The 23,864-nt window shown below is 44.3% G+C and overlaps 1 protein-coding gene across 9 annotated transcripts in view; it reads right to left on the bottom strand.

The window, feature by feature from the left end:
- Positions 1-214: 214 nt before the first annotated feature.
- Positions 215-23,864, bottom strand: part of EYA2 (EYA transcriptional coactivator and phosphatase 2) — an 89,452-nt gene continuing 65,802 nt past the window's right edge. For all 9 annotated transcript variants that reach the window (XM_038158490.1, XM_038158488.1, XM_038158489.1 and 6 more), the window contains 7 exons: positions 13,818-13,907; positions 8,295-8,353; positions 7,332-7,492; positions 6,249-6,363; positions 5,548-5,669; positions 4,665-4,765; positions 215-1,118 (listed from right to left, as the gene is read on the bottom strand). In XM_038158490.1, coding sequence (XP_038014418.1) covers positions 1,038-1,118; positions 4,665-4,765; positions 5,548-5,669; positions 6,249-6,363; positions 7,332-7,492; positions 8,295-8,353; positions 13,818-13,907 — 729 coding nt within the window. In that variant the 3' untranslated portion in view covers positions 215-1,037. The remainder of the gene's footprint in view (positions 1,119-4,664; positions 4,766-5,547; positions 5,670-6,248; positions 6,364-7,331; positions 7,493-8,294; positions 8,354-13,817; positions 13,908-23,864) is intronic.

Raw genomic sequence — 23,864 nt, 5'->3', positions numbered from 1 at the left:
CCCTTCCAGAGAGGCTTTGATCCTTCTGACCTTACCTGGTGCCACAGCAAGGAACAATCAGTCATTTTCAAACTGAGAGATCCATCCAGGCCCAGAGAACTGAAATATTTTGACAGCAACATTACCAGGCCAGCCTTGAAACATGGAGCACACATTCCACCTGCTACCTTTAGATCCAGGAGTGCTGGGACAGAAGGCAGGTACTCCAGTCCCCCAAAATGTAAACATGTTTTTATTTAATGCCTTTCACTCATCACAAGGTACTTTCCCCCATCCTCAGCCCCAAGATGGCAGCATAAGGCACCGTGTAGACACAGGCACAGTCCATGTACCCTCTTGGTAGGGTTCAAAACCACAGCCAGAGTTCTTACCAGCAGTACCATGTGTCCTTACTACTCATGTACACAATATGATTCTCCCCAGAGTTTGTTCTGGAGAAATGAACTATTAATTTAGAACAGTAAGGCTTTCCCCACCCCCCCAACCCCCAAAGCCAGATGAAAAACAGGTACAGAGCTTAATACCAGAGTAATGAGATTAGTTCATAAATTAAAAAAATACAAAAAAAAAAAAAAAAAAAAAAAAAGAAACAAAACAACCAAAAAAAAAACCAACAGTTTCACTCCTATTTTCTGAAGGTCCTGTGTGATGTGATGGATTGTGCAGAGACTCTTTGCTGTGTCCTCTTCCCCTTCAAAACCAAGAACGCTGACAGGGAGACCCAGACTTGTAGCATTTGCCTTGTTGATGGCAAAAAGGCCATTAGAGCTCTGTGCCTCCACCTTAGCCAGCAACTGCAGCATCCCAGCGACTGAGCAGGAGCATTTTCCTCTCTCCAAAGGAAGGAGGACTTGAGACAATATTCTTTGGCTGCAAGTTCTTAAAGGCTTCCACTGAAAGGGTTCTCCTTCAAAAAAAAGAAAAACTGCAGTTGCTGTGGGATTTTTTTTTTTTTTACTAAGAAAACATTGAGGAATAGCTGGAACCGATGTAAGAGTCTGAGTGAAGCCCTCCCAGTGCTAAGATGTTGGGGTCTGCTACAAATATTCAAGTTCCAAGGCGTGCCGAAGAGCTTCCAGGTCAGCGTGACAAGAGATTCTCCAGAAGGGCATGTTGTGCTAGAGTGAAACCAAAAGAGTGCAGGGTTTTTTTTTCTGTTTTTGTAAAATACTGAGATCAAAACAACTTTCCTTAGCTTGTACCCTCAGGAACAGAGTTTTGTACTTGGCCACCAGGTTGACACAGTGGCAGAGGCAAGGAGGCTCATCTTAGGGAGGGAGGGAGGGAGGGAGGGACAAAGTGGGAGGTGTCTCTGTTGATCTGTCTCTCCTATGCAGACAGGAAGACACATCCTCCACGATTCAGGAGTATCCTGCTTCACAGCTGATGGAGGATGTGGGCTGGATGCCAAACCTTGCTCCTATTTTTTCCCCCCACAAATTATTAGGAATGTTTCTAGAATTGCAGTGTTACTAGAACAGTTTGAAGCGAACATCAGTAGTGGAAGCTGTTATCAGTGATTCACAGACAAGTAAATTAAAGTCATCTATTGGAAAAGGAAGATATTAAAATATATAAAAATGTAAATAAAGGGATAAAATGCCACACAATCAAAATGCTTTCTAACAATTCCCTTTCCCAATGAACTGGAACTGTAGGTCATACTGCATTTTCTGTAAATGTAGGAACTGGTATCATTGCTCAATCAATTATTCATTTAATGGAACCTGTTGCCTCAGGGGAAGGTGCAATAGGGTTATAAAACAGCCTGTCCCCAAAATACTTTCCTAACTCATATTTATGGGAGATTATCTTCAATTACTCCTCTGCCTCCCTGTTTTTGAATTTGTATTTGCTGTGATAAATCTGAAGCCTGTACACACATGTCCAAATTTTAAGCAGCCTGTTCCACTTGAAATCTGAGCATCTGGACAAAATCTGGAAGGTCAGTACCTGTGACCTACTCTAACTTCTTTATAATATCCTGATCATTATCCTAAAAATTATAAATATACAGTAGGAAAGCAAGACTTGCATCTGAAAGAGGAAAAAAGGTCAACTATTTAATTGCTGTGAAACAAGTGCAGTTGAATTTCATTGAGGACCTGGAATGTTACCTGTCACCAGAGTGCCCTGAAAGATCCCTGAACAGCTGAGTTCCTTACCAAAAGCTGTGATCCCCCTGGCTGCTTGCACAGAGAGAACCTCAAAATAATTAGAACATGTTCTTAGATGTTAAATACAGCTTTTTTTGGTGTGTTCTGGTGAGCCTGGGGGTTGCGCTGGATTTGTTTGTCCTCCAAAACTGTTAAAGCAGTTAAATCAAAGGCACAGCTCCTTTCTGCACTGGGATTTGTAACATTTGGGACTCTGATTTTCTTTGCCTTCTCCCAAAATGTCAGTCTCTGCACAGTCAGTGGAATTAATGCAGTAATAAATGTACAGAAAGCCTGAACTGACAGCACCTAGTCCCTTCCAGCATGGGCAGAACACTGCTAAGAGTCTTTTATCACTGCAGGAATTCTCCTGTAACCATGCTGCTCCTGCATAAACAGCTTTGACAAAGCTTCAGAGAACATGCACTTCCCAGACAGATCCTGATGAAGGGAGGTGTTCCTTTTCCAACTGTACCTACCTGTGTACCAAAACCACCAGTGGTTCCAGATGTTTATGTTACAGAGAGTCTCTTTACACTCCCATAACCTTTAAATACAACTAAAGCTGCTCTCTGGTATGGTGCCTGTTGCCTACCAGTAAACAAATGTTTTCTTTGAGCTGTTTATCAGTGTGTGTAGAGACAGCAAGCAAACCAAGACAGCTGAAGAGACTGAAATCCACTGCTCTGCAATTTCACTTTAAGGGGAGAAGTTATTTCCTTCCCCCTCCCCCAGTTTGTATCAAACCCCTTCCATTAAATTATCTGTTTTTCTTTCTTAAACCAGAAGAAAACTTGGCCTCCCAGCCACTCCTGTTGTTCAGCAGTTACAGATTTATCACTCATCAGACAGGTGAAGAAAAATGACCCACGACACTGGAGATGTTATCAGTGCTGTCAGCAGAACAGCAAAAGGCTCTCTGCCCGTCCCCTCCTTTTTTTTTGTTTTTTCTGTATAAAGCTCAGGTGTGTAGAAGGTTTGATTAATGATTGTCATCAATCAAAGGAGGCAACAGCCCAGCAAAGAATGTGCTCTACTAATGGCTGAGCTGCTCGGGCCAGGAGACAGGAGGCCCTTGGAATCCCAGCAGAGGAGACTGCTGAACCTCCCCACCTCCCCAGGCAGGCTGGGAGCCCCTGCAGCCTTTGATGCACTTCTGTTCACTGACCCACTGCCTTTGAAGTGTGGCACTGAGCTGCCACAAGCAGCAGACCATTGTCACTTCAGCCCCAGTCGTGCTTTTGGGCTCTTCCTGACACTCCTTAACCCTTCCTGAGCTACAAAACCATCTTCAGTTTTAGCTGGTTTTCCAAGGTGGGTGCAGATACTGTTGCTTCCACTGGCCAGGAAAAATACACTATAAAAAACCCTGAGTTTCTGCTGCTTTGAAGATAACCTGAGATTCAGTTCTGGGGATAGAACATGTGCCCCCCACCTTATTTTCTGGGATCCCTTTGTTACTGGGCTTGTGCAACCAGAGAGCTCAAATTTGCTTGGGAAGTCTTTGCAGGATCTTCAGTGAGAATGAGATACCAGGTCCCCCAGCACAAGGTTCACCTGAACAGCTGAGCCCCTGTAATATAATATTTCAACAGCACCTGAGCTACACCAGTCATTCGTGTGTCTGTTAAAAAATTAATCTGTTAAAAGTTTGCTGAAGATGGAGCTCATTCAGCCAGTCCCTGCATCTCAACTCATGTGCAATGCTCCTGGAGCAAAGGCAGCTCCATCACATTTCTCCAGTCACCTGAGGAGCACAAGACCCAGGATACACAAAGACATCTTGCAAATACTAATTGCAATTAACAAATTGTATTCCTGGCCCTGTATAGGCAAATAAATGGAAGTTCCAGGCATGTTTTTCTTCTAAAGTTTAGGAAATGAAAACTTTGGCTGTTCCAATTCTCATTATTCACGATCACACTGCTTTTGCAGTTTCTGTTCTTTGTATTCAGTACAATTTTCTAATTTAATTTTGCTTGTGAAATTAATCACACTGATCCAGAAGTTGTTGATGAAGGCAGCAACTCTGTACAAGCCCTTTGGTATTTGCTATAATGAAGTTACACTCGTGATCTCAATGAGTCATAAATACAAACACATGTATGGATACAGGCATATTCTAGTAAGTAATTAAAAGCTAATTCCAACAAGTTAGAATTTACAAAAGTAGCATGTGTAGATCAGAAATTCACTCTGCCTGCTCATCTGAAGTCACACACTGGAATTTCCCCTTTTCATGTCTTTACAGTCATCTTTATTAAGCAAGAATAATTCCTGGAACATGTGACACAGCAATTACCTGAAATATTGTACCAGCTGCCAAAGTGGGGGGGATCTAGAGTACGGAATTTCTGACCAGGTGATTGTTAAGTATTTTACATATTAAGAAATGAGACCAATTTTAAGCTGCTTCAAATGGAGGGAGCTTCATTAAATTCTTAAATAAAGAAAGGGTCATTGCAATCAAAACTTGGAAGAATCCAGCATGGCATCCACAAACTGTACCTTTTTTGCTCCCTGTTCCTCTTCAACACCATCTCCTATTACAATGTACACGGCTTTCCTTCCAAACCTCTGCATTATTCTTTCAAAACAGCTCTCTTTCCCTGAGCAACACAAGAGAAGATACATTTTTTTATCTGGACACACACCACAGGCAGAGCTAATATGCAGGCACAGGACCTGGAGTTATCCCCTAACTGAACTGGCTGCAGCACTCTTTGCTCTCTTTTCAAACTGGATCTTCTTCTGAGGCAGATCCTCTCCATCTCATGGCAGTTACCAGCACTTGTTTGTCAGCCAAGGACTTGCAAGTGCCGCCAGTTTTCTGCAGCTTTGTGACTGTGATGCCCTGCTTAGGCCACCAGCTGGCAGACTGATGTGGCACTCGTGGCATTCAATTTCCAGAGCCCTTTTCTGTTCATTCTGGTCACAGTAAAAACATGAAAATGCAATCCTCAGAGGTTCAAACAAACCAGAAAGAACAGAACACAAAGAAGGCCCAAGCCAACCCTATCAGTACTTACTACTCACAAAGCTCATTCAGCACACTTGACCCCTCTGCAAGAGCAAGAGGATCCAAAGAGTGTTTCTGTACCAGGTCCAACCAGACCTTCCTTCCAGCTGGGTGCAGCTGGACATCCCACAGGCAGCCAGTGCTCCATAGGGTGGGTACATTTCCATATATCTGGCTTACTTCCCTTTGGAGACACTTGAGAAGTGTTTTTTAGATTTTTTTTTCCCTGCAGTCTGTACTAGGTTGTGTGGGAGTCAGGATGTGATTTAGACAACTGTAAGTAGGGAGCTAAAAATAAAGCTCACTCATTGCATGACTTAGGGACAAAACTTCAGCCTGCCTTAGGTGAGGCCTCAGATAGTTTGTTCTTACCTGTTTTTGTTGCACTGTAAATGTTTTCAATGGGGAAGACAGTGCCCAGCCCATAGAGTAGCACTTTAGCCAGAGCTGGTATAAGCTGAGTGGTGGTGACCAACACATTCACACAGTTGGGCCTAGGAAACAGAAGTTATTAGAAATCTGGGTTTATTTCTTTCACCCTGGCCTGAAAGATGGTAGGAAGCAAACCCTTCCTGCCACTGGAAGTTCCCGAGCCAATGGGGGATTCTGCAGCCAGAGGGAGATAATGTTAGTACCAGAAATGTCTTTTGATCAGCTCAGTAGAATGAAAAAAACATCAACCAAACTAGCAGCAGTGATGCAGCTTTACTGCAAGCTTGCCAGGATCTCTTTGGTGGGAATTTAAACACAATGTAATAATGTCCATGCTGGGTTCTGTGAGTGAGCACATCCAGGGACAGAAGGGTTCTTCCTTCCCTCTCCTCTTTTGTAAACCTGCTTGAGGGAGCCAAGGAAAGGCAAGGACAAGAACTGTTTTGCTTTTGCTCAGTTCACCATCCCAAGCTCACCCCAACCCTTGATAATTCAGCCTGGCAAACATGTGCAGACTGGCCTCCCACAGGCTTGGCCAGCAAAGTCCTGTAAATGTGTCTCAATTTGTTTAGAGGGGAAAACAAGGGAAGCAAAGGAGCTCCTGGATCAAACCCACAGACAGTTCTTGGAGCTGCTCTTACCGGGAATGTATCAAATTGAGCGCCTTCAGAGCGTGCGTGAGCCAGAGATCAGTCAGCGCCTCCAGCTCTGCTCTCAGCTGCAGCCAGGTCTCCCTCTTAGGAGCTCCTATTAAACCTGCAAGCAGGGAAAGCACAGAAAGGGAATTGCATGGCTTTGTATGCACAGTGCCAAAGGGCACCTGCCTGTGCTCTGAACTCTCCCACTGCCTCTCTTGGCCCTGGTGCCACTGCCTCCCTTTGTCACTGCCATGTCACTTGAGGCTCAGCTGCTGCACAATCCTCTGCTGCTGCAGCTCAGCTTCCTTCCCCTCTGCTGGAATGGTTCAGTCAATGGTTCCTTGGAACACCTTTCCTGGAGTGAGCATAAAGCTTGCACGGGAAGCGAGCCAGAAGATGGAAGAGCTGTGTAAAGTGGGCAGTGACCTGCAGAGAGACACCTGAGGCCAGGATGGTTTTGTTTCTCCTGAAAAGCCATGCCCCATTTCCAGTGCATGCAGGATAGATTTGACCTCCAACCAATAAATAAGTTGTGGTGATGCTTTGAGTTTTGCTTTTCTTTTTCTAGTCAGAGGGAAACCTGCACTGATGTACTGAAAAGGAAGCTGAGTCTCTTGGAAGAACTGTCTGGAACTAGGTGAGATGAAGGAAGCCAGGGAATGCTGATTTCTGGTGGTATTGTTTTAGGGGAGTTAAAAACAAGCAGCTATAATACAAGAAAGCCTTCAGACAGCAATCAGACATGCTGTGTAGAAAAAAAAAGGCATATTTAGTTTTGAACTGTTTGCTTGCCTGCTAAACATTCTGGAAAACTGGAGAAGGTTGCTTTCCTGCCAAATAAATTACCAAACAAAGCCCCACTCTCAGACCTGAGTCCTTCTCAAACCACTAACCAGGCATTTTAGTGTGACTCCCACAAACCCTGTACAGAACCAGTTTCAGGGTGACTGCGGAGGCGCTTGCTCAGCTCACCGTGAAGCACTCGTATCATGGGGCTCCCTCCACCTCCTCCAGAGATGGCCCTGCAGGCTCTGCAGTTTTTGGGAGGATGAAAGGCCTGCTGGTGGCCTGGCCACGGGCACTTACCCCCCACATTGTTTTTGTAGGTGTTGTACATCTCTTTGACCCGGCGGTAGCGGAACGCCAGTTTCCTCATCCAGTCCACTCCGCCGTGAACGCCCGAGCCCAGGCACAGGTTTGCACTGGCAGTGGAGCTGTGGAAGCCATCTGCAGAGAAGTTGTACGTGCTGGGAGAGGGAGGAGGGAAGGGGAGAGGTCAGTGTAATTACAGCCTGCACAGTGCCAGCAGGGAGGGGAAAGGGCTGAAAAGAAATGTGGAGACAAGTGGCAGCAGAGGCACACACGGGACACGCTGTACAGAACTGAAGTTCATCTTCAGCACAATCACCAGAACAGATCTGAAAAAATGTTCTGTTCCTGCATCAATTTCTCACAATAATCATCCATAAAACCACAAATTGCAAAGCTCTGTATGAGTTCTGCACACTTCATTCTTTTCCTTTTGTTGCTCTGCAGGCAATTTTGGGAAAAGCAGATGGAACTGTACTGCAGTAGTTCTATGAACACGATGACCCAGCTTACACAGGTAATGGTAATGTTTGGTGCACAAGTTTCAACAGGGATCTGGCATGGCAAAGTCCAGCTCCTCACTACTAAGCCCATTCACTACAGATTGGACAGTGGGAAACCTTTCAGTCTGGTTTTGAATCATTTTGGTGACAGCTGTGACAATTGTCTGGTTAAATCATATATGAACCTGGTGTGGTTCATTTATGACTGGAGCTCAACCTAATTTAGATGTATTTCCCAGAATGGGCCAAAGCTCAGCACAGTCAGGGCCTGAGAGAAGGCACAGACACAACAATGTGAGAAAGGGGACTCTGTACTTGTGTGTGCTCAATAAATGCAGACAGCATGGAGCCAGGAGGGGAGACAGTGCAGGTCTGAGAATCACTGGCCAGCCCCCTGCTACTTCCAAGTGGCTGGGGACTGCCTGTCCTGCAGCTTCCAGCTTGGGAGACCCCATACCTCAGATCCTGACCATTATCATCTGATGATACATCATCTATGTGGATCTGGTCACAGTCCTAGGAGGCAGATGGAAAAGAAAATACAATAGTGAGTAAATGTTGTGGAAAAAAATGGAAATAATATAATGCAAAATTACTTTAAGCGTAATATCAAGGAGATAAAATCTTACAATTTGCTAGTATTGTAGTCTAGCCAGTTAATTGTTAACAAGTATCACATAGCACTTGCACAAAATATGAACAGACAGAGAGTGTGTGTGAGATCTGCTGTTATCTAAGGGCACAACAGCTCTTGAATAACACAGTGAGTGGAACTCCTTATGCAGACAGAGATGGAGATGCTTGTGTTTTAGCCAGGAAAGCTGAGTTTTTTCTACTCTGTATGCATGATAAGGCAGAGACTTGGCAGCCTTTCCCCCTGTGAGAATTCTGCTCTGGACAGGAGGTGTATGCCCACATAATTACAGGGGAGAAGATCTGTCCCAAGGAGATTTCCAGAGACGCCTGTCCTGCCTGTCCTGCTGGTGTTTTCCCAGTTTGTTCTGAGGGGGCTGAGCTTCCTTTGATGTGCAGGGAAGCTGGGCTGAAGCACAACAAACACTCTTCCACTGCCCCAGCCCCAGACTGGGCTGAGGAATAATGTGTGTCAATAATGAGGAAATCTATGCACAGGAAATTTAACCAGAATATACACTTGGAGCTCAGCCTGCATGAAGTATGTGCTCGAGATCTTATCTTCCAGAATCCCTCATTGTTCCAATGGGGGAGGCCCTGCCTCAAAAATGTGAGAAATGTTATTCCTTTGGTTTCTTTCCCAGTCTCAGCATTAAGATTAGAAAGAGAAAAATTGGGAAGTTTCCCCCTGTACCTTAACTCTCCTTTCTCCATGAGCCTTACAGGTGAGAGCAGAACAGAAAGCCTGCAAGCTGATGAACACTATCTTTTATTTTGGTTGATTTTTCAACAGAGTTTAAAAGCTGTGACACCTGGTACCACAGGACTCTGGAGTCAGAACAACTGCAGCTAACCAAGGTGCAGTAATTCTTCACCACTTCAGTGTTCTGTAAACCACAAATTTGTTTTACCTTCCTTACACAATGATGAGTTTGATGAATTACTTTAAACTAGCCCCTTGCAAAAAAATGAAAAAAAATAAATCCCCCAACAAGTAACCAAACTCTTTGTCAACAGCAAAACATGACAGATAGCTCTTGTCCATATTAATGAGATTTTCTGCAGCACTTTAGATAATTCTCAAAATGGCACACAACTGACTCTTGTTCTCATCTCATCAGCCCTCTTATCAACCCATCACTGGAGTATATATCGCTGTATATAATTGCAGCCAAGCAGCTGAACAGCAGATCCCTGCTGGCACCTCTCTCCTCCAACCCAGCACTTCCAGGCCCCCTCCCAGTAGCTGCTGTGAACCACGCTGGGGTCAGCCCACTCCACTTCAGCTGTGCGACTGCATGAAGTCAGGGGAAAGGCATTCGTGCAGGGATCTGTTTTTCTCGTTTGTGAATGGATTGTTCTGTACGCCGGAGTGTGACAACAGTAGCTATCACATTTCTGAGTTAATAAAACACCCTGACACTGGCTGAGACGCTACCTCATAGCGCCGGCTGCGCCCCCCGCGTTCCCGCAGCCCCAGCACTGCCCACGGGCTGAGCCCTCGTCCCTGCAGGACCCCCTGCCACCCCAGTGAGAGGGGAATCAAACACACCGAGGTACCGCAGCTGCTGAAAGGAGGAGGTTGCTGGGATGGCAGGAAGGCTGTGATGGGGACCTGGCCGGGTTTCGCGTCTGCTGGTTTTTCAGCTGGGATCTCAGGGTGAAGGGTGTGTGGCACACCCAGCCTGGACCTCAGGAAGGTGTGTGAGACATCCCTGCTGGTTTTTCAGCTGGGATCTCAGGGTGGAGGGTGTGTGGCACACCCAGCCTGGACCTCAGGCTGGTGTGTGAGACCTCAGTCAGCCCTTGCAGCTCTGGGCACTGATCTGGTTTTACTCTTGGAGTATCTCTGGGTGCTGCCTCCAGGCAGGAGCTGCCACATTTAGAGGAGCCTGAGCTGTTTTAAATGGCACGGCTGGCTTGGAGAAAAGCCTCTGCTGCCTCCTTGTGAAATACAGGGCTCCTGAGAGCTCCTTCTGTTATCCCTCACACTCCCCCTGAATACTCCCAAGGAATGTCTCGTGCAGATATAAAAACAACTTACAAAGGCACACAGTCTATTTGGGGATCAGGAGTGTGCTAGAGAGTTTTAAACATCTCATGGATTCACTGATCAGTGGAGCTTGCATCCCTCATTAGGAGGGGTTAACACTTCCCAGAACACAAAACCTCCAGGGATGGCTCCCAAAGGCAGCAACCTGTAAACACACTAATCCCCTTGTTTGTCAGTTCCTCATCCTCTTGTCAGCCCTCCTGTCCTTAATACCTGTTTTCCAGACAGCTAGACAATAATATCTCCAGAGGGCTTGGGGTGGAAGGTGCTGTTCTTTAGCCAGCATTGTACTGTGAACAAAAGGCATCTGGGGAAAAAAGCACAACCCTGGAAAGGCCAGAGTTTGTATTTTAACTTCACTGTGATTTTTAACACTGGGTGAGCTCTTTTCTCCCCAGTTCCCCTAGAAAGGGGAGCAGAGAGGGAGAATATCTCCTGTCAGGTGAATATTTGCTGATTTACCCTGCAGCATGATCAGGGCCCTTTGTGCACACACCTTGCATGGCTCACACTTGCAGACTGTAGGGATTTCATCTGCCTGTGGGACTGAACTTGCTGACAGAGAATCCCTTTCTGTAAAAAGACTGAAAGTTTTCAGTAGGAGTCTAAGACTTCTGCAGTCACCCCCTGCCCTGGGGACCAGAGATCAGCCTCCTCCCACACAACCACCCTGAGTTTTGGGGTGAATCAGCTGGAACCTGGAACCTGCCTACTGCACTGCAGCACTGAGAGAGGATGGGCTGAAGCAGGATGGATCTGAATAGATCCATCTGAATGGAACTGCACAGCCAAAAGCATTCAGCTAATGCATCCAGGAAACAATTACCCGAATCCCTTCTGGGTAGATCCTAAGAAAAGATAAAGCCCTGGCTAACCAGAGTTTCAGAATCTTTTTTTTTTTTTTTTAAATTTTTTTTTTGGACAGCAAAAAGGTTGAATTCCAGTTCAGGCTCCTCCCTCAGATTCTGAAGACAATTTTTTGCTAGGTGACATCACATCCTCACCAGACTAAGGAGGATCACACAAATTCTACCAAGGGCTGTGCAAAACTTGCTGTATCTATGGACAAATGCTTTGTCCTCATCAGGCAAATCCTGGGAATGCTTCAGAAGGGCTTTGCACCCTGGCAGCACCTTCTCCTCTGCACAGCACCACAAACTGCAGCCAGCAGAACCAATCATTCCCCTGTGCTAAAGCAAGGGAATTGATTTCCTTGTCTATCCTGCCTCTCTGGAAAGGATGGGTGACATTTTCTCCACTCTTTCCCCCTATTCCACTGTCAGTTCTGAGGCCAGCCATGCTCTGGTTAGTCCAGTCTGCTGCACCCCCCAGAATGGCTGAACTTGGATTTGTGCTACAGAAACATTTTCAGCATTTAAGAGAACTCCTGCTTTGTTTTCAGATGGGAAACTGTCCCCCTGCTCTCTCAGCTACAGCACCTCCCACTCTGCCCCAGCTCAAGAGATGCTCAGAGATGGTTTCTGCCCTGTGCAGTTTCAGCTCATTTTGTCTGGTACAGTCAGCATTGCACCACATGATGGTGCTCATGTATATGGTAATGCCTGTGGGCCTGCAACTGAACCTATTCCTGTGCTGGTTTTCACAAATCCTTTTTTTTTTGGTTTTTAAGGATGTCATTCACTGTATTTTTTAAGCCCAGTAGTCAGTGATGTATTATCTTTAAATACCACTCTGTGAATACACAAAAGTGGCTTTTATTTATCATCCTAAATGAAGGAGTAGGGTGGGTAACTCTGGATGACTCTGTTGCTGCAAATTCCTCCAAACTGACATGGCTTTTTTGGAAAGTAAAATTCTGTAATGCACATTTACTTTTCTTTAATTCTCTGTCATCCATCAATTTTTCATTGAAAAAGCTCAGCTAAAACCAAACCACCAATGCCCAGAGCAGTTTCTGACTGACAAATGTGCACAATTTGATGAAGGCCAGACAATTTGCTGCTTCATTTAAAATTTTAGGGCAGTAAGTGAAAAAAGGAGAAAACTTATTTTAAAACTGGTAATTCTTGCAAAAGTCTAGAAAGGCAGAGGGGTTTTGGAGGGTCATTGTGCAGGACATGGGACTTTGTCGCATCACATATTGAGATCTGCTGGCTGAAAGGTGATGGTTCTGTAGTAAATATTATCACTGCTTAAATAATGCCCTGGGCTCTTAAAAGAGGAGCTCTGTATTTTTTTTTCCCCTAAGAGAGAGATTCAACTTTGTACTTTCCATGCCCTCACCACAAACTCCCTCTATGAAAAAAGTTGAAAGAGGAAAAATCTGTCAGTTCAGGTGCTTGTCTTTGAAAGGAAATAAAAATTCTCAGCAAGTGACACCTCAAGACTGCAGGGAGCCAGGTGGCAGGAAAGGCTGTGCCTCCCCTGACAGAGGGGACCACGGTGCAATCAAGCAGTGAAGGAACCAGAAATTCCCACTGAACTCCTCAGGCACAGAAAAAGTTCTCTCCTTTCATCTGGCACAGAAACAAATTCTTCCTTTTTCAAGTGAAGAGAAAAAAAATACAAAAATAAAAGACCACAGAAGTCTGCCCAGGGATGCCAGGTTTTTATTCTCCAAATGCCTCCAAGCAGTGTTTTGATTCCAAGGTGCCCAGAGCTCCATCCCCACCTCATCACTCTGTACCTGATCCATTCAGGCTGAGTGCTCTGCCTGCAAGTGCCAGCACATTTCCCTCCCTGCTGCACAGCTGCTGCTCAGCATTCTGCCAGCACCACTCTGCCTGCGTTTTACCACACACTCTAAAGGATTTTTGCTTTGTATCACAGATAGTCATGTCTAACCATGGCACCAGCAGGAAAAATTCTTCCTGTTGGTGTGTTACAGTGAAACTCCCATAGTTTCATCCTGCAGTATTCCTGAGCTTGAGCAGACCTCCTGCTCTGTCTGTGCAAAACCTTCCTCAAGAACAGAGCAACATTTTCAAAACCTCTGCTTTGGCTCATAGCTAATTGCTGTCTGCCCCCAGAGGATCTATGCCAATTCAGCTGAATAAAATTATTAAATAGCAAATTTCAGGAGAAGCAGCAGCAATGTCCTCATTATTACATTTAGTAAATCTGCAAAAAGCCATCATTGTTCACTGACTATTTAGAAAAAAAAATAAATCAGAATAGAATGGAAATATCAAAGGGATGCTTCCAATAAGCCAACTAAGGTCCACTTCTCTGGGGTCAAAAATGAAAAATTTCTTGGCCAAACTCCCCCAAGTTTCTAGACCACATGCAAATGATTACAGAGAAAGATGTTAAATAAAATAAGCAGCCACATACCTCCAGGTCATTGAAGAACAGATGTGTATCTGCAAGGTTGAAGATCATTTCTTCCATCATGAGACCTATCCTCACAGACGTTGTGGTGTCCTGTTGGGGAAAATCAGATTTTTTCCATTCACTTTGATTGTCTTTCTTGGGGATAGGTGTGGGGGGTGGGAGATCTTACACCAAATTCAGGATCTACACATTCCTATTTCTAAGATACATTTATTAATTTTACTTCCCAAGTGTATTTTAACATTAACATGATTTTCCCATCCTTTCTTTTGCTCTCCTAGATGAACAAATTCTGTTCTTTGAAGGATGTCTGTGACTCACCCTGACCACTAACAGCCCACACACTTCAGATGATATAAAGCTCCTTTAAACACCTGAAACTATGTGAGAATTGCTTCAGTAGGTTAGACAAAAAATTGATTTCCAGTAGCATCATTAGTGACTGGTTTGGGGGTAGTTAGCCAGCAACACAACATGCAGAGGGTGATTTTTTTCCTGACTTGTCCTTCAAACCAGTAATTCCATTCCCACTGAGGCTGCCTACTTAATTACCAGCATCAGCAGAGTTTAAACAGCCCCATCCTACCATGGAAACCCAATTATTACACAGTAAAATCCTTGTCCAATACAACTATTGCTGCTCAGGACAGCAGCCTTGCAGAGCCTCAACTGCAGCCCAACTGCAGCTACACCCAAAGAACAACATTGCTTAAAAATAACCCAAATAGCATAAAATCTACAAAAAAAAGAAAAAAAAAAGAAAAAAAAAAGGCACAAATTCAGGATAGGTTCATGTGTCACTCCAGCTGGTGTTGGAAATGGCAATGCACCCAATGCCCCTGACTGTGCACATTTGCTCCCTGTGATTCTCCTGTCCCAGCAGCTCCCAGCCCAAACACCTGTGGGTCTGACCTCTCCCCAGGAGGGTCCCAAACTGATTCCTGAAAAGGAAGGACATGGTGCAGAAGCTCTGGCTGTCTGTAGCATTTTCAAACCACTGAATGTGAAAATGCATGTGCTGGCAGCTCTAAAATATCTCCTGCACCTTCATAAGCACAAGTGCACTTTCTCACACCCAGATCCTGCTCCTGCCAACATCAGTGACAAAACCTTTAGTGAATTCCCCCGGAGAAGGATGATGCTACCTGCAGCTCTACTGAAGTGAGTTTGGTTAATTCATCCTAGAAAATGAATGTTTTTTCCCAGCTAAGACACCACTGAGCCTGTGACAAGTCAGCAAGCCAACCACCCCTCCTGCCCCCAGACAATAACCTTGTTCCTAAATCCACAGCAAGAGCACAAAACACATTGATGCAAACAAAGTTACCAGCAGTGCATTTTCCTATTCATTAAACAGTTCAAAAACAGAAGCAAAAACAATCTGTATTTAATTTGATAAACAGTCACAGCACAAAAGCATTGTGCCTGTTCAAACTGAACAACAGACAACTTGGAAAAAGCCACATTCCCACAACAGAATTTTCTTTTTGTTGTTAATTCATCTTCAGTAGGTCAGGGATCTCATTTTGATGTATAAATCTGCCTTGCTTTAGCATGGTGTGTGACCCCCCTGTTAAACAGAGCCTCTGCTCTAATTTTCTGCAGATTTCTGTGGATCCTGTGTATGACAGCACAGTAATGAACTGACTGAGGAGCTCTGAAGGGAGCACAATGTAGGGAGGGTGAGCACATTTCAATCAACCTTTGAGGCAGACACTGCTGACATGGATGGTGTAGTGCACACCAAGCTAATTATTACACATTCCTGGTGAAGTTCTCTTTAATTAGAGCAGAATGGCTGTGGTTTCAGCCATGTGTGACTCACAAGCCCTGTGCCCATGACAGAGAAGCTCTGTCACTCACGTTTAAACGCGCTTGTTGCTGTCCCACAAACAAGGGCGCTGGCTCTGGGCAGAAAGTAAAAACTCCAGCAGACTTGCCTTGAACATGTCTCTCATTTTCAGCCCCAAACTTGATGAGGCACAGGGACACAGACCTAAATCAGGGCATTTGACTGTGGCCCCATAGGAACAGCACTGAATCAAATTTTACTACCCAGGTGTAGTTACACGGGGGAACTGTTCTGAAGAAAATATGCTGCTAGGAAGAAATTATTTTGTAAAATGGTTTTTAATGAAGCAATTTATTTTTATACATTTCAAGGATCATTAGCATTTAAAACTCTTTCAGGAAATCTCATTGGTTGCTATCTGTCATTTATCGTCTAAGTTTCATTTTAGCTTTATTGGTATTAATCACTAATGGGGAGTAGGAAACATTTCCACAGTGTATGAAGTTACCTTCTCTTTAACTAAACAATATGGAAACCAAACTGTAGATGGGGGGGGGGGGGGGTGGGGGAAAAAAAAAATCTTTCTCTTGAGATACAGAATATGATGGAATGAAAACAAAACAGAAAAATGCACTTTACCACCCAGAGGGGAAGTCATTTGGGGAAATGATTTGGCACCACTGCTTCCACAGTGTGGACATTTCCTCCACAGCAAGGCACAATTTCAAGTCCTAAAGAGGCTGATAAAGTTTTAAGGCCAACCAGCACTCCCAGTGTGACAGAGGTGACTAGAGGCACGAGCCCAGGGTTCCTCCAGCAGTTATTTATTTGCATTGCTGCAGCATCTATAAGCACCAGTCCCAGATTTAAACCCCACAGTGTCAGAAGTTGTGCCCACCCCGAGGAAAGACACAGCTGCTACAGCTGTCAGTTGAAGCAGGAATAAACAGGAAAATCAGGCTGCACCAAAATGAGATCAGTATATCCAAATGCTCTGTACAGTGTGTAAATAATCAGAAAGAGGATTATGACATTTGTGTGAAGATGCTGATGGAGTGCTCTTCCCAGTCACAGAAACCCTGTGCCACTAAAGGACATCTCTGTGCTGCCAGTGGTGGCCATGTAGGAGCAGTGAGAAGTTCCCAGTGATCCCTGCTAACATCCTTCTGTAGGGAAAGTGTGCCCAGGAGCCCTGGGAACGAGTTCCTGACTAACACATCCAGCCAATGCTTCCTGATGCATGTGAAGCCCAAGGACCACAGACAGCTTGAAATCAAATCTCCTCCAGGAACCACTTTTTGCAGTGAAAACAGATTAATCTAAAAACTCAACCCTCAGTGCTTGTTTAGTAACTTTAGAAGAGCGAGGTCCTCCCTGTGCTAATCTACGAGTCATGCTTTCACAAACAAGGACAATGAGAGGCAGGGGTGGAAAACAGGCAATAAACTCCTTTTGTAAATAACACTTACAGCAGCACAGAGTATCCCCACACGCCTCATCTCTGCCATGCTCCATTGGTGGAGTTTCCTTCAGGGTCAAAATGAAACAGCCCCACAAATTACTTTAGTGCAAGCCCCTGGTGCTCAGACTCGGCAGACCAAGCACTCCTGATCCTCCCATGCACTGCATCAGCAGCTGCCTGCCATGGAAGCCTGGGGGAGACAAGCATCAGGAGGGAAGGGATCATTCTGAATTATTCATTCCTTCTCAACACACCCTTCGCTCTCACTTCTAAAGACCAGGAGTCACAGTTTCAGAGTTGCCCACTTCTCCTCAGGGCACACCTCGAGAGAACCAAGAGGTAAAAAAGCCCCCACTCCATACTGCTGCTTCATAAACAACAAGTGATCAAAACATACAAAGAGTCAGCCCTTTTCAACATTTTGATCAGAAATGCTTTCTCTAAAGAGCATCCTTGGACGTGTCCCTGCTGTTTCTGATGGGCTACTGCCACTGCTGGCACTGGCCACCCCTTGTGAGGGAGGCAATTTCACTTTAAGTGAGGCACTGCCAGCCCCAGCTCCACATCCACTTCCTTGGGGGAATTTTGCTGCCTGTTCAGCACATATTCCTGCTCGAGGAAAACATGGGCAGCAGCAGCCTGTGGAACATGTTGTAAAGGAAGACTAAAGCGTCCATTTAGCAAGGAGCACATTTTCTTTCATATTGGTTGCCAGTGCTGCTCTTAGTTTGGCCACCGTTTCTAACCCTTGAACTAGTTCTCTACATTTGAAGTGAACTGTGTTTTAAAAACTACAATTTGAGTTCAGTTGTGTTCTCCCAGCTACTAACACCTCACCCAAAATTAATTTCTGTTTCAGTTTTCATTTTTAACCTTTGTTTCAAGTAATAATATGACAGAAGATTGTTAAAAGCTTGTTGAACAGCCTTCAGTTTGTTTTGAAGGCAATTTCCATGAAAACTGGAGGAGAGCAAGCAGTGGGAAGGTAGATCTGCTCACACCACATGAAACTCCCACTACTCTGTATTTCAGCAGAGCAGAGGGAATGCAGAACGTGCATGCACACCCAAACTAGCTTCACTTGCTGCCAGGATGCTGCAATGTGCACTGTGCTGGTCCCCAGAGCCCCTCCAGGAGCTGACCTGCACAGAAGCCCTCACTGCCAGAGTGCTGGCTCCACCTCCCCAGCAGCCCTTGGGCATTGAGTCACACAAACTGCACCACCAGCACCCTTCCAAAGGGCTCTGCATGAAAACCACCTTCCCCAGATCTCCTGGAACACAGCGATTGATTTGTCACGCACTGCTTCTACCTGCCCTAGGAACATGCACTAAAAAGACACAGTGTTTGTTAACACCTGCAGCTGATCCAAGCTGCATGTCCACAGCCAGCTCTCCCTTCCTGCACACTGTGATTCGGAAAGGAAGAGGGAAGCAGACTTATCTCTGGCAATCTCTCAAGTGCAAGTCACTCCAGCCCTGCATCCAAAGCCCTCTCCAAGCCTCTGCCTTGCAGGCTCCCTGTTCAGACTTGCAGGCCATTAGCAAAGGGGCAGAGCTGGCTCCTCTGAGACAGATAACAAATCTGCTTCTTGTCTGACTCTGCTTCTCTTCAGCAACGTGACAATTAACTCGACATTGGGATTGTCAGGACAAAGTCATTCTGAGCGTGGATCTTGGATTCAGACACCATCACCTCCCCTTCAAAACCCCACCAAAAATAAAGCCCCAGTATTTAAAACTAATCAGTCCTTTTAAACCCCTGCCAAATACCTATTTATGCCGTGAGCAAATAATTACTTTTCTACAAGGAAGAAAGTATTAATTAAGAGTATTCAGCAGCCTCCCATTCTATAGGGTTTATCTGCCACAGGTGTCAGCCAGAGGTGAGAGACGGATTAGTGTGCAATCAAGGGCCTTCCAAGTTAAATCTCCTCCTTGTGGTTATCTGTTAATAACAAAGTTGTCACCAAAAGAAAGAATTTAATAGTTTTAATTGGGTTTAATTACGTGGAAACGCCTGGAAAATGGACCAGCTCGGTTGTAGCATAAAAAAATAATAATCAAAAAAATTCAAAGATACAAATACCAGGGCCACATGTTTGAACAAAAAAAAGTCTGTGAGAATAATCATCCTTTCGTTGTAACATTTTATACCTTGATCAAAATTTGAGACGTGAACATGACTTTCCCAGAAGAATGGGAAATTAACCATGTGCATGAGCTCTAGTTCAAGTAAATTCATGTCTTCTTCAGGAAAAAACCACATTTCACTCTTTTACTAACTACACCTAAGTAGCTTAGCTTGCAATTTTATCTCTTTAATAACACAGGCTACAGCAGACTGAGCTTCTCAGAGCTTTCCCAGCGAGAGTATTTGTGAGAAAAGTTATTTAAAGTAATGAAAGTAGCTGAGGACCCAAAAGCCATTTTCAGAAGTGATTTACTTAAGGGACTACACTTCAGGCTTTTTTGAAAAGGACCACCCCTTTTCAAATAGATTCTCTCAGTTTTTCAGGGTCCAAACTTTTTCTCTCCAAAATAAAGTCATTGTTTATGAAAACATTGATACATCCAGGTTTATTAGACAATTTACTGAATTTAAATGATCAGTGTCATAAGACAGCACAGGGTGACCTTGTGGGAAGGCCATGATGGAGAGCAAATATAACTGAACCCTTTTCTTCAGATACCTTTTCATATTCACCCTTCCTGTGATTTTAGGGGCACTTCTAAATGTTCTTAGTGTCTACTGAACAACTCCTTTTACTGTCATGTCTCTTCACAAATGGTTGGAAATTATTCCAGTAACCAAGTGGGCACACAGGTCACTAAATCCTCACATTTAGGGTCACACAGAGGGTGAAAAGGCTCTCCTCCCTCTCCAAAGGAACTCTGTTTATGGACAGGCAGCAAGGACCACACTAATTTATCCAGGGTCTGAACCCATCAAGCCTGAAGTGGATTCCAGTCCTGTGGGAATATGTACTTAAATACAGGTTAAAAGCTGGGCCATGATGCTTGAGGATAAATGGGAATTATTTTTCTTTAGTAATACAAAAGGTTCATGACCAAAAAACCTACAAATAATTTCTTTTTACTGTACGTGGCGTGCATTTCAGAAAAGGGAGTGGAATTTCAACCAAATTAATCTTCATTTCCTTCCCCTCAGCACAGGAAAGTCACTGTATTTCTGTATGAAAGCCCTTGATAGCCCTGTGAAAAACACAAAACTTCTGGAAAGCTTGGTGGAAACACACCATGGAGTGTAATCCTCAGCACAATGACATATTTTGCACACGCAGCTTCCTAAAAAAAAGTCATGTCCCCTTGGTTTTTCAAACTTTTCCCCTTAAAACTCCAGTCCCAATTCAACCACACTGGAAAGCAGGTTCCCTTTCCTTGAGCTCGTTTAATAACCCAGCATTGTTTCTGCTATTTATTTTATGTCAAAAATGATCCTTTAATAGCCCCAAATGCCACGTGTGCAGCTTGCTCAGAGCCCTCCTGCTCCCCTAAGCTCCAGGACAAGAGGTTACATCCACAGGAGCTCAGAGCATCTCTGTGCCCACCTCCAGCCTGCTGGGATCTGGTTTTGCCGTTCCTGCTGCTGCTTCTCATCCAGATGATAAACACAGATGTCTGCTCCCGAAATACACATTTGAAACAATCAAATGGCTGGAATTATTTACTCCCTTCTCTCCAATAATGAGCTAAATAATTGATATAGCAGCATGTCTAAAGTAACAGACTTCTTTATTACCTGCAGTGATTGAATGCTTCTTTAATTTAACTTAAAAAGGCATTAAACCCAAGGTTTAGCCTCCAGTGGGTAAAAAAATCTCCAACTTCCTCAGAAAATCCTTTCCAAATTGTATTCATCTTGACTTAATCCATGATCTACTGAGTGAATTAGGCTCTATTTGTTTTGAAAATCTACTTTATGGAGTTCCAAGGGCTGTGTTTTCCTTAGGAAGGGCTTATTCTGCCTTTCTGCCCGGGATGCCTGCTAGCAGCCCTCAGCATAGGCCTCTGCAGGTTCTGAACGTCCCAAGGTGCCCCACACATATGACTAACAAAATGTAAATAAACACAGCTGAGCCAGTAAGAAATTGGAAGGTTTTCTCATTAAAGAAATAAAATAAACAGATGTCCTTAAGCACTTTGGCTCATGTTTGTCAAAGGAATGGAAAACTCTCAGATGTTTGAACAGCAGTCATGATATAAGGCCACATCTCAAGCGAGGGAAGGGGAAAAAAGCGATGCCCTGGCACTTAGAATTAACTAATAGTTCTCAGGGGAGGCCCCTTTTGATTTGAACCTTAGCAACTTCTACAAATAGTTTTTAACAGCCGAGCAATAAAATGGGGTTTTATTCCTTCTCAGTTTGTAAAGTAGTAAAGGACAGGCTCGGCCATTAGGAGCATGAATCACCAGCAGATTTGATTAAATCCCCATGGTGTTTCAATCAGGTCCTGGCTTTAGGGTCCTGTGAGAGAACAAAGCAGGGAAAAGCACAAGCTACTTGATGCATTCAGTGAAACCCCAGGGAAGGGGGAAAAAAAAAGAAATTAAAAAAATCAAACCTAGGGTTTTACAAGGATCTCAAGTAGAGCCAAGGAGGAACTTTTCAATGACTTTTTTTTAAAATTGGAAATTATAATTCATTCAAAGGAAAACTTCTCATAAGAACATGTAACAACCAGTGAAAAAACTTTTGAGGAATAAGGTTTCTTAGATCCACAACATCATTTCTGGTGAGAACAAGACAGTCCAGTTCACAGCCAGCATACAGCAGCTATAACATTTGTTCCAATGCTAGAAAATCATATCTATGTCCTGTCCTCAACTGGGCTAAGCAGAAACTTTTGCTGCTCTCTCCAAAAGGTCCTGCTATGATTGGTGGACCCTCTCCTGGGTGACTGCAAGTCTCTCATCAGAGAGGCCAAGCCCATGTTTGCACAGGCTGGAAAGCTCAGGGCATCTCCTGTGTCACCCCCACCTGTCTGCTCACGGCTTGAGTGAACCTCATGCTGCCACTTCTGAAACACAACAGCATTAAAAAAATGTGGCTGTCACAGAAAACCAGCCTCTGCTTCAAACAAGCAACTCTGAGGCCCAGTGCAAGCCCTCCCTGAATGCAGAGTGGCTGCTCCCCATAAAGCAACCACACAGCCCCAGCTCCTGGGGACAGGGTCACACAGGGGAGCTACCCCCCTTCCACTGAAGGTTAACCAACACCCAGAGCATGGCTCTGCATGATTCGAAACCAGGACATGATGTGCTTAACACATTTTTGCAGTATGTTTATTTCTCAGTTTGAGCTAATTCCAAATGCTGAACAGTCTCAGAAATTGTATGGCTCTTGCAGGGAATTTTATGGATCTGAACTCCCAGGTATCAGCAGGCACTGTCAAAGTGCTGATAAAGATGCAGCACAATTCAAGAATTTAGACTGTCCTATGTGTTCAAATCTCTAAGTCCAGACTAAAATTAGATCCTTGTCATTTGATTCAAGGATTTTGGAGTATCTTTCATGTAAAGATGAATTTTAACTCCAGTTTTTACTTTACTCACAAGTAATTTGGCCACTTCAATCCCAAGAAGTGGGGATGCAACACAGAACAAGAATACACATTCTTGGAAAAATACAAAATACTAAGAAAAGGTATTGGCTTCAGAGAACTCCCTCAAATTAGGGAAAACAACACACCCACTGCTCCCTTTTTTTTTTTGAAGTAATCAAATGGCTGGAATTATTTACTCCTGTTGATACCAGTCCTTTGAAAAGCATGAGAATGAAACTGCAGTATAATACTTGAACAAAAAATTTCTGCATCTCTTTCAGTCTGAGAAATTTTAAGGCTTAGACAGCACAGGTTATGGAACAAGTTTGCAAATATCCCAGCTGGGGAAAGAGGAATAGAGTCATGATTATTTTTGGCACAGGACCGCATGCAATCTCCTCATATTGTTTCTGAATTACTACCACCAAACGAGTCTTTCTGTGCTCACCTTGCTGTGTCAAACAAGCCCCCTGACCTTTACCCAACTCCTGTGAAAGGCCAGCAGCACTGTTATGGATTCTGAGCCATTTTGCCCCACTATGTTCAGTCAATGATCTTTGCTGGCATGGCCAAGCCTGCAGCCATCTCCCCGTGGAGCAGGAGCTCCATCACACACACCTAGGGGATTAAAAAGGCTCCGTGGACACCACAAAAAGCCACATCTGCTGAGGTCTGCAGGCACATGGTAAATATTCTGCAACCATTCAGTGATCAGAAACCTGCAGAACAGGTTTCATAAGCCCTCCTGAACACAATACCCAGGGTTACCTGCCTCGGGAACTTCTGGGGAGTTGCCTTTTCTTGTCACCCTATGGCAAAGACATCAACACCAATTTTCTGATGACTCTGCAATTCCTGGGCACGGGTTTGGGAAGAGAGGACAAAAAAGGAACAGCCTAGGCTGGGCTATTCATTCATGCTTCAAGTTTTAGTAAATTTTGGGTTTTAACTGCTATTGGTGCTGTGGGCAAAGTATTTTCTGAACACCTGAGAGTAAGTCTCAATGCCCTGAGGAGGCCATATCTATGTTAAGAGCCACAGAGAAAACAAAGAGAAATTTCCCATTAAGTTAGGTCAGAAAACATGCATTGAAACATCAACCATTAATAACATGACATTTTTTTAGTTTTTTCTCCTCTTTTTTTCTCGTTTTTTGGACAGCTGCCTGTTGCTGCCATCACAAAGGGGCAAGAGACACAACCATTTGTGATTAAGTAGCTAAAGAAC

This window comes from Motacilla alba, chromosome 20 (genome assembly GCF_015832195.1).
Source record: "Motacilla alba alba isolate MOTALB_02 chromosome 20, Motacilla_alba_V1.0_pri, whole genome shotgun sequence".
NCBI lineage: Eukaryota > Metazoa > Chordata > Aves > Passeriformes > Motacillidae > Motacilla > Motacilla alba.
This window is presented reverse-complemented; position numbering and strand designations above follow the sequence as displayed.